The sequence below is a fragment of the Lagopus muta genome, chromosome 7 (genome assembly GCF_023343835.1).
Source record: "Lagopus muta isolate bLagMut1 chromosome 7, bLagMut1 primary, whole genome shotgun sequence".
Taxonomy (NCBI): Eukaryota; Metazoa; Chordata; class Aves; order Galliformes; family Phasianidae; genus Lagopus; species Lagopus muta.
Window position 1 is genome coordinate 47,576,194 of NC_064439.1, and position 11,147 is coordinate 47,587,340.

At 44.0% G+C, this 11,147-nt stretch overlaps 1 protein-coding gene across 1 annotated transcript in view; it reads left to right on the forward strand.

Annotated features, from left to right (window-relative positions):
• LOC125696471 (uncharacterized) overlaps positions 1-5,527 on the forward strand; it is a 57,489-nt gene extending 51,962 nt beyond the window's left edge. The window contains exon 6 of the mRNA XM_048952196.1: positions 104-5,527. Within this exon, the coding sequence (XP_048808153.1) occupies positions 104-268 (165 nt within the window). The 3' untranslated portion in view covers positions 269-5,527. The remainder of the gene's footprint in view (positions 1-103) is intronic.
• The last annotated feature ends 5,620 nt before the right edge of the window (positions 5,528-11,147 follow it).

The window sequence follows — 11,147 nt, forward strand, 5'->3', positions numbered from 1 at the left end:
TTGGGAAGTGCAATCAGTACAGACTGCTCTTTGGAGCCTGTCCTCCAAATGCTAGCTATTGCAGGTGATTCTTTGATTTGTAATTGTGTGCTTCTTTTCTTAGCTCCCCATTTCTGCCCTGGTGTCCTTTGTGGAAGCTCTGGAGGTTGGCTACAGCAAACACAACCTAATGCATGCTGCCGATGTGACACAAGCAGTGCATGACCTCCTTTTGAAGACAGGTGTAGTGGTAGCAGGTCCAGGAGTTGGCATCCTTAGTACGTACTGAAATGGCAGCAGTTTTTGTTTGGTAGGGAGATGATCATTATCCACAGCAGAGCCATTTGTGCTGTAGAAACCATGTGCTTTGCAGGGGCTGTGCTAATGCAAGTAGACATTTGGGATTCCTTGGAAGAATTTGGGTGAGGATATGGGTAACTGTTGTAATTGATGGGAGAGAGGATGAGTGAAAAACGCAAGCTGAAGTCTCCCCTCTGCCATCAATGTGCTGGCTGAGTCTAGCAAGTCAGTTTGTTGGGATTTCATTTCCCTTTCTGTGAAGAAACAAATTGCCTAAGCTTTCTTCAGAATGCAAAATGAAGTAATGTATTGCTTAACCCAGTTTGGCACCCCTTTTCAAGCTATTGCTCACCGTTTTCGCTTGGTGTCCAGTCCTCGGCGCTGTCTCTTGAGCCCACGTGGAGGTGGATCCACCTCCATGGGCTCCGGTTCCTCTAGAGGTGGATCCACCTCCATTGGCTCCTGTTCATCTAGAGGTGGATCCACCTCCATGGGCTCCACTTTCCACCTCCTCCCCATGAGCTTCTGCTTTTTCAGGGGAGGAGGATCCATTTCTGTGTGGCGCCTCTTCTCCTCTTGCTGTTGGTTTGGCAGTTGGAGGGCTCGGAACACGAGGCAGTGACATCAGCAGAGTTCCATGGCAACCCAAAAACGAGAGTTTTTGGAGTTGGGGCCTATAGCCTGAGAGTTGCCCCAATTTTGAAGGAGAAGGAAGGAGCTGGAGAACTGAAGGACTCTGTCCTGGGAAGGGCTCATCTGTTGCATTGTGCTTGCCAGAGAGAATTAGTGGCACTTGGGCCAAAGGCCCCGTGGAGACTCCCTTTCTTCATCCTGTGCTTGAAATCCATTTGTACTGATGAGTGGCAGGATTACACCAGGAGAGTCCTCTTCTTGGCAGCAGCTCGGTTCCTGGAAGTGGAGGCAGCCTGTTGCCTAGCCGTAGCGAGGAGGAGACAAAGGATGCTAACAACCCTCAGGCAGCCTGAGGACATGCAGTCAATAAAGAACTGCTGAATTTCAAGGGTGATGTGAGTTCTCTTTTGCTGACTTTCACTCTTGCCCCGTAGCCTGAAGGAGGTGGCATTTCTGCTGCTCTAGTGTGAGCCTGGTATCTCCGATCCTTCCACCACTCAACACCAATGAGAGAAAAGCCGGTCCTCATTTTATTCCATGCTTCCAGTAGGCATCAGTAGTCAATACTCAAATCTCTCCTCTTCTTTCATTTTCTTAACTTTTACAGAAGGCATTTCCCTCAGTATTTCCTGGGACTCCTTGCCAGCTCTACGGCTGTGGGTTGTCTCTTATGACACAAGGCACTGTATTGTTGGGTGTTGTCTTTTAGCAGGCATCTTGATGGTGTTGTGTCTCCTCAGCCCTGATGGACGTGGATTCATTTCCATGGGTTGTTTTTTATCTGGAGGTGGATTCACCTTGGCTGCTCTTCAGATTTCCTCCCCGTTAGTTGCTCTGTGACTGGTGTGCCAGTAAGAGTGGGGGGTGCTTGAGGACCCTTTTTCGGGGAATGGCTCACTTATGCCTTTTTGCTTTCTGGATAGAATATCTGGACTGGCACAGAGGCCTGTGCAGCTTTCAGCCCCCTTTCATCCCATGTTTGGGGTCTCCTCACCAAGATGGTGTCAAGAGTGTCCTGAGGGGTCAGATGGTCTCCACTAAAACCCAGCTGCCTGGCTAACTGCAAGTGCAGTCACCCCAGTGCCTGACAGTAGTGATGAGGGGACAAAGCAAAACACTCCTTAGGTAGCAAGGGAAGCATAACCATAGAATCATAGAATATCCTGAGTTCCTTCAGCCTGCCCTGGGAAGCCGTGTGGACTCCCCCTCAGGTTCCCCTGCTGCAGCCTGAAAAGACCAAGGGACCTCAGTCACTGTTTTCCCCTCTAGATCCTCTTCCATCTTTGTAGCCCTTCATTGGACATTTGTCCTTCTAATATTCTAACATCAGCTCTGGCTACAGAAGACAGAGGATGATAGTCCAGTGAAGTAGTCTCCTACATGTCTTTTCTTTGCTGATTCATTCTGAATGTCATCTTTGAACAGTGTCTAATGTAAGTCCTTACCTGGTCATCTGACTGGCTTAGTCTGAGCCCTGATGGCTTAGAATTTCTCTTTTCTTCTCATCATGGTATGCTTTTGAAGAAAGTAACTTGTTCATTTTTTCAATTGTATTTCTTTCCTTTTTTTTTTTTTAATTTCTATGGAATATATATCTATAGTCCATATATATTATGTGTTTTGAATATTATTTTTAGTTCTGAGAATTTTTTTAGAAAACAGTTACTCTCAATTAAGTAGGCTTAAAAAAGATATTAAAGAAAGAGCCTCATACTGTGTTGACCATTGATGAACATAAACACATCTAATTAATGTACAGGCAGCTTATTTGACTGCCTCTGTTCTTAGCAGTTTTCCTTTACTTAAAGGAACCCACAAAACAGTTCAGTACTGGGTTGCTGAGGGAAGGTGTCAGAGCAGGAGCACTCTGTCCTCTTTAAGCACCAGGATTTGTTTGCATCTGACTGACAGCTGTCTTTCTTGTGGCCCTAGCTCTTGAAGAGTGCTAGCAGTGCTAACAAGGGGAAACAAGGGAATGTTGCAGCTCATGGAGGATCCTGAGAAATCAGTGATCTAGGGCAAGTATTAGAGGGGAGTTGCAGAGTGGTAGCATGGCAGTTGAATGCTATTTCTGGTAGCATAATGGGTATGTTTCTGGTACAGCTACTGCAATCAAATAGTGACTAGTGACAGCAGACATATGAGGTGTACAACATTTTCTTCATCCCCTGTCTCTCAACTTTCAGATTCTCAGTTCAGCCCACAAAGCAAAACAAAGTGGAGGAGTCATAATAGTCCTTGCTTGGTTTCTGTTGCTAAGCAAAATATTGCCTGCTAGTCAGAGTAGGATGGTGTCTGCTGTCAGGGATGGTCTTTTTCATTGTAGTGATGATACAAGTGAGACTGGATGAAACATTAAAAAAGGAGAAAATGAACCAAATCCTCACGCTGGATGGTATTTGTAGAAGCAGCTCTGCTTCCCCTGAAACCAAGTCTAAATCATCCCTTAGTTTCAGTGCCTCCATTTCAAATTTGTAATTCTAATATCAAAAAGGTGTGTTAGTCATTAATATTTTATCCATTCTTATAAAGAGATAAACCCAGCTGAAGGTTTGGCAGCAAGCTGCTGAACACTGAGCCCAGCATAGGTGCATTACATTTCATTCATTAGAGCCATATTTGTTGCTTCACGTAGGATTTGTGTAAAAACTTGTACAGATTCCTTATCCACAGAAGCTTGCTCCAAGCAAGTTGCTAAACTCATTAACAGGGCAAAAGAAAGACTGTGCTCCTATAATTTCCAGTTCAGTTATTACAGAGTGCACAAAATCCTAATTCTACTGTAGTCTAAGGAAAAACTCCCACTGGCTTAATGGGACCAAGATGGCATAAAGTTAATTTCCCAATACAATGTAGAAACCAGAAGAGTGACTTCAATGGGGCCTGGACCTCAGGAGACGAAACTCTGTTATCTCAGAGAGGCAAATGCTGTACCTTACTGTTAGAATAAGAAGCACTGCTGCAATAGGCAGAAAAAGTTTTCAGTTTTATCAGCTGATTTCCATTACGTATGCAGAGTTCTGACCTCATGAGAACAATCTGGGTAATTATTCTTTCTTTGAGGGCAATCATATTCACCTACATTTAGGCATATAAAGCACTGGAGAATGTCTTTTTTAAAGTAATAATCATAGTGAAGAGAACACACTTGTTTTATGTGAAAAGAACAACACTGGATTGATTTCATATACGCGGGTGTTTGTGTACTCAGTATTCAAAGGTTATGTATTTCAATTATGTTAATAAAGACCAATTCATGGAGTGCCCAACTATCAAATGGCCCTTTGCCTGTAGTTTAATTAAATGCTCATTCTTTGGTGGGTTATCAGTGGTGAAACACCAGAACAATAACTGCTAGTATCAGGAAATTGGCATAGGCGGGTGAAAGCTGTTTCTCTTACAATAGTCCACCACAGAGGGCTTCTTTTTGTTCAGCATAGAGAGGAAATTATTTACACAAAACATGATGTAAAGGCTGTTCAGATCTTTCAGCAAACAGGCTTTGAGAACAAACCGAACCTTTTTCGTTACATAAGCTCATATCCACCAAATACATGAAGCACGTTTTAACCAAACGCCATGAGTTTCCAGCCTCAAGAAAGACTCCGTGAAGTGGGAGAGTAGCAATGGAGTGCCCATCTTCTATTTCTCCTTTCACAGATGTTCCCATACTTGTGGTGGGAGAGCAAGATTTTGCAGGGCTGGCCTGCAGTTTCTGAGGAGCCAATTTCCTCTCCTTAGCCAGACAGGCATTTCTCTATTGGGTACAGAAGCATTTCTGAAACCTGTTCCTAACCTATGGAGAAATTTGGGAAGTCGTCTTTATCAGACAGGGTATCTGCTGTGAATCTCCTGTGAATCCTGTGTGATCTTTGGACTGTTGTTGGCTCTGTGGGCTGGCACCCATGTTGATGCTAGGAGATCTGTATATATACGTAGCTATGCACAGGACTGCACACAACAGATGGGAAAATAGCTTCTTACTTAATTGCACTGAATCCTGCTAGCAGTCATAGTAAAAAGCAGTCAAACTGCTTTTGGTTTGAAAGGTCATGAGTTTATTCCTCCCTCTCCTGAGCCTTTTTTGTTCGTATCCACACAGACGTTACAACAGTCTTGCATAGTGCTGCAGTGTTATTCGATGTAAAAATATATTTAATTTTAGCCAGAAGTGCAGGATTATTTTTTGCTAATTCGTTCTGAAAATTATTCACTCAGACAACTTGCTCTCCCTGTTGGCAGTCCATAAGCACTGTGAAAGTGGTGTTAAATCATGCTTCCACATTTTACAAAAGGACCTAGATGAGAAAAGCCAACTGCTGCTTCCGTGTCATGCCTGGCCTAGTGATGGGCAACTTTTATTTATACTCTATCAAGATATAAATAACAACGCAATGATTGAGAACATCAGAGCTTCCTCCATGTCATAAAATTGGGAAGAGGGAATAGTTCTGTGTGGTTATTGATTTCCAGCTGCTTAATTGGTGTTTACAATATCTCTCCTTGAAAATAGCCATGTGCGTTTCATTCCCTACTTGCTTGTTTAATTTAATTTAATCAATTGTTACACACCTGTTTCCACTTACTTAAAATAAAAATTATCTACAGCGTAACGAATATGAAGAAACGTTATAAGCAATTAATCTTTATCTTTGTAATGTTTTTCTTGGAATGGTATAATTAAGAGTCTACGCTTTAAAAATAATCAGATAGCAAGTTTATACATTAAAACACCAGCAGACGTGTGAACCTTCCTTTAAACTATGTGGGAAGATTTAAAGATAGCTGTGGAAAGAGAAGAAATACGACTTTTAGAACCCTTCATTGGAGATTGTTGGAAAAAAACTTCTTTTTTTTCCTCTTAGAAGGGATATTCTATCACTAAATGCTGGGAAGAGACAGCTGCAGAGCATATCCAGATTTTTCACCAGCCAAACCAAAGAGGGATGAATAAGATCCTTGTTCATTTTATTATGTACTCTATGCCCAAGCACAAATAATACTATACATTGCTTACTCTCTTAGTAAGGAGGAGAAGAGCATATCCAGCTAAGTTCCTAGACCTCATAACAAGACTCAAAACCAACAAAGCAATAAAAATCAATAAATTAGCGCCTTAAATCTTATTTTTCATTTAATGATTTCTGAGCTCTTCTTGGTGCCAGGCAAGCCAACTGGACACCAGGCAGAGCCAAGGTGGCTTCAGCCACCCTCTGCTTTCTACTGGGCTGTGCTGCAGCACGGCTCTCTTACAGGGGCTGGCAGGCTCATCCCAGAGTATTTTAAAAAAGCAGCTATAGACCCTCCCCTGGAAAGTGTAATTGCCAACAAACATTAAGAAGCAACGTTATCCAGAGTTTCATGTATTTGCTATTAATTGATAAGCTAAATCAGAAGCATGGGATTAGTGCAGAGAAGCCCCGTGCTTTCATATGGCCTCTGAATCTCTCCTGCTTAGACTCTTAGAAATGGTACCTGTCTCCTCCTGAGTGCCTTATCCTCTTTCCTTATGCAATCTAAAGATAGTAATTAATGTATTCTACCAAAGGGCTTTAGTGACTGGGGCAGCAATTTTATGCAGTTAATAGGTGTGGCCTGCTGTTTTATCACTTCCCCTTGTGGACAGAGTGTAGAAATTTCACGCAAAAAACAAACGCCCAAAGACCTCAAATTAAGGTAGGGATGTTGTTGTTTTTCTTTTCAAATTTTCCTTGCTTACTTTTTTTTACAATGTCTGGAAATCCCCAGTGAGTCTGACAGAAGTCCCTAACTCGGCTGGTTTCTGCAGAACAGAACATTGCCAGATGATGGCTCACGCTTCGCTGACGATGTTCTGTCATCTATTGGTGCTAACGATGGATCAGTGTCTGTCTCTACAGCCTTTTTAATAGGTACTTTATTATTTTGACACATTTCTTTCCCTCCTGTTAATCCAGGGATTAGCAGTGACATGTCTAAATTCATGCTTAACTGTGTTAACATCATCCCTCTTGTACTGACTTTGCTGAGATCTCACACTGCTAGCTTCCTATTCCTAGCTTCCTTAAATATTGCCATGGAGATTCTCTGGGGTTCTCTTTGTGAGCTCTAAAGCTTTACCTGTCAGGTTGGCTACAATACAAAGCACAAAAAAGGCAGACTAAATGACAGTATGATATAAAATCAATGGAAGTCCCATCGCAGAAGAATAAAAGAATAAAGAAAGAAAAAAACTATAAACCAAGGGGAAAACAGTAATAGAAAAGTGTCTGCATAGTCACACAGCACATGGGGAAAATCATTTATCCATCTCCTGCTCTTCTCCAGGATCTGAAAACTTACTCTGACCAGATGCTTTGCTTATAGAATCATAGAATCATAGAATCACTAAGGTTGGAAAAGACCTAAAAGATCACCCAGTCCAACCGTTCACCTATTCCCAATAGCTCCTACTAAACCATGTCCCTCAACGCAACATCCAGTCTTTCCTTGAACACCCCCAGGGTCGGTGATTCCACCACCTCCCTGGGCTGTCTACCCCTGGGATTTCTTCAGTATGGATGTGTCTGCATTCCTGTAGCAGCACAGGGCAAGTGTTGCCTTCCTTGTGGACCCACTCCCAGGAAAGACTGAACCACTCTCCTGATGGTTGGTTTGGCTCATAAGCACAGCCCCTAGCACATAGCTGAGCGGTGCAGTTGATACATTGGAAGGAAGGGAAGCCATCCAGAGGGACCTGGACAGGCTGGAGAAGTGGGCCCATGACAACATAATGAGGTTCAATAAGGCCAAGTGCAGGGTGCTGCAGTTGGGCTGGGGCAATCCCAGGTAGTGATACCGACTGGGGGAAGATCTGCTTGAGAGCAGCCCTGTGCAGAAGGACTTGGGGTCCTGGTGGATGAGAATCTGGCCATGAGGCAGCAGTGTGCGCCTGTAGCCCGGAAGGCCAGCTGTGTTCTGGGTGCATGACAAAGGGGCGGCCAGCAGGAGAGGGAGGTGATCGTCCCCCTCTGCTCGGCTCTTGTGAGGCCCCATCTGCAGCGCTGCGTCCAGGCCTGGGGCCCCCAGCACAGGAAGGACGTGGAGCTCTGGGAGCGGGGCCAGAGGAGGCACTGAGATGAGCAGAGGGCTGGAGCTGCTCTGTGTGAGGAAAGGTTGAGGGAACTGGGCCTGTTCAGCTTGGAGAAGAGAAGGCTGCAGGGAGACCTCATGGTGGCCTTCAGTGCTTGGAGGGAGTGGATAAACAGGAGGGGGAACGGCTGTTTGTGAGGGTGGATGGTGATAGGACAAGGGGAATGGTTTTAAACTGAGACAGGGGAGGTTTAGGTTGGATATGAGGAGCAAGTTTTTCACCCAGAGGCTGGTGAGGCACTGGCACAGGTTGCCCAAGGAGGCTGTGGATGCCCCATCCCTGCAGGCATTCAAGGCCAGGCTGGATGTGGCTCTGGGCAGCCTGGGCTGCTGGTTGGTGACCTGCACACAGCAGGGGGTTGGAACTGGATGAGCACTGTGGCCCTTTTCAACCCAGGCCATTCTATGATTCTAAGATTCAATGATCTGTTTTCAGCCACTCATCTGACTGACTCTTCATTCCTCTTGCTGCTCTTCTTCCCAATCCTCTCTGTTTCTCACTGTACCTTTCTCTTCATCCAAGTAAAAATAATCCATGGATAAATAGTGTTGACAACAGATACAGGACTATAATGAAGATAGGAGGAAGAGTGAGGTAGATTGTCCATAACAATTCCAGTGGCACTACAGAAATATTTATAATTGATAAAGACATGGATTTGGCAAGCGTTGCACCTTGAGAAAAGACTCGGAATAAGGAAAAGGGCTTGAGATGTCTATGATAATTCTGCTCAAAATTCAGAAGGACTCTTGGCTCTCCCAGGATATTTCTGACAGAAGAGGGAGCAGCTTTAGACTCACCTCTTTCCTGTCAGAGTGGGAGTAAAATGAGCAGTTATAATGAAGTTGATTTTGTAAATTGAACCAGAAGAGACAATCTTTGGGATTTCAAACAACTTTGGAAAGAAACATTCACAGTTGAAAATTTGGAAACCTTGTTTTTGGAATCCAGCTAGACTTGGGTAGAAATGATTAAGAGGATGGAGGAACTGCCTGAAGACAAAAGACTGGAACTCTTCATTTGGGAAATGCTACGCTCCTTAGGGTTTACAGGATCAGGAGAGTGGTGGAGAAGATGAATGCAGACTTCTTATGCACCAAGTCCCACAGCTCCAGCATTAGTGGGCAGTGAACAAATGTAAAAGACCAGTTCAAAACAGATATAACAAAATACTTTGCACAGCAGAAGTAGTGAATTTTTGGAATTTGCTTTCATACAAAGCAGTGGAAGCTCATGATAGGAAGGTGAAAAAAGGATGAGACATTTATGTAGAAAAAGACAGGATAATCCTTTGAGTGGGATGTTGGATGAGGTGAGGTCATGAGATCTTTTTCAAAGCGTTCCTCTGATTCCATAACTATAACATAGTAGTGGAGATAGGCAGAAACATATATACTGATGTCCAGTATCCAACATTTCTGGCTGCTGGGGCCAGGAGAGGAGAGCAGGCTGCAAAAAAGTAGTCAGGCTCCCCCGCTTCCCCCCCCCCCCCAAAAAAAAAATCCTATTTTCCCTGTCAAAATTAGCTTCCTGTTGCAGATGGTCTAGTAGTCTTGTTGCCCATTTCTTATGTTTTTAACTGCTGGGTGCTGCATCAAGGTCTTAGAGACCCTTAAGCATATTACTCTTCTGTGCCTCGTTTCAGGTCTCTCATTTATTTACACTTGGTTGTCTGTCACTCTCCACGTCTCTATGTGCCTGCCCCTTGTTTTCAGATTCCCCTGCCCTAGCCACAGCTACATTTCCTTGCACTCTCACATGCACCTCTCAGCTGCCTCTTGTCCAGGTGGCACTCAGCCCTGCTGCGGCATGTAAACTGTGCTTCCAATTGCTCTGTGGTGCCTGTCTCTGAGGATGGACTTGTTAGGAAGCAGCTGGATACAACTGGCTGACCCCACAAGGCTACTGCATCATTTCCTAGAATGAAATGTCTTTGGCACTGGCTTCTTCAAATTTCTCACTCCATCTTACTCAAACTCCCCTCCCCCCACAGCCACACATACACATGCTTCCACATGCTCATGCTTCTATAGGTTAGCTTGCCAGGAAAACCAGGCTTGAGAAAAGCATCTCTTGCACATGCCTGGTCTAGTTTGGGGTGACTCAAGTGTCCTTGCTTCCACTTCTCTACTTACTAAATGGGACAAGTATAGGACGAGTCCAAGCTATCCTGCTTTCAATGTGTTCTGCTCTCATTAGAGTAATGCTATATCTAGAGCAGCTCTCCTGGTGCCATGAGTAACATTTCCTTGTTATTGCTATTCATAGTAGATAAAAAAAATCAAGGGCATTGGAGCCATTATGCAGGACATTACAGAAGTGTCACTGTTAGAATAGATCCTAGTTTTCAAATAATTAGTGTTTTTCTTTTTCTTCTTTTTTTTTTTCCTTCTTAAGTGATTCTAAGTATTCCCTTCTCCCCATATTTTTTCTTTCTGTCAGTAACCCAAGAAGAACGTGTGGGAAATCCAGGCAGCCTTTAAAAGCTTGAATCAGCAATACTACTTAACTGCAGACATTTTTTCCCCGCACCTTGTTTCACAGCTGCAATAGCTTGACTTGAGCTGTCTACTGGAATTGAAGCTCTCCTTGTTGTAAGAGCTGTATGTTACTATTTCTTTTTGTAGAGAGGGAATTGACATAAAAGGATTTCCCAAAACAATTGTACATTGAAATCAAAATGGGATGAGGTATGGGAATCTCGAGACGAGCACCACAGTTTTCTTCACCATCCCTCTGGAAGAGGTCTCTCACCCTCCTCCATTTTGGGACCCCAGGCAGGCTGCTGCCCTCAGCAGATGCTTCTATTGAAGTATCCCTGCTGAATACTTACAGTAATTCCTGGAGGCAGCTGGCCAAGCAGAGAGCACAGAAGGAGGAGAATATTTCACCCCTGTATGCATTTATAAAATCTTTTTGCAGGTGACAGGATCAGAGCTTGCCAGCAGCAGGCAAGGGATACAAGTGTGTCAGCATCTTAAGATGGAGCCCCAGGGAGCCCTCATGCTCCCTTGGGATAAAAAGTGGGGGAAAAAAATAAACATCTCCTTAGCTCCAGACTGTCTCTTGTCCTTCTTACCTCCCCACTGCAAGCACTTCTCTCTTAACAGGCTTTATTTACTTA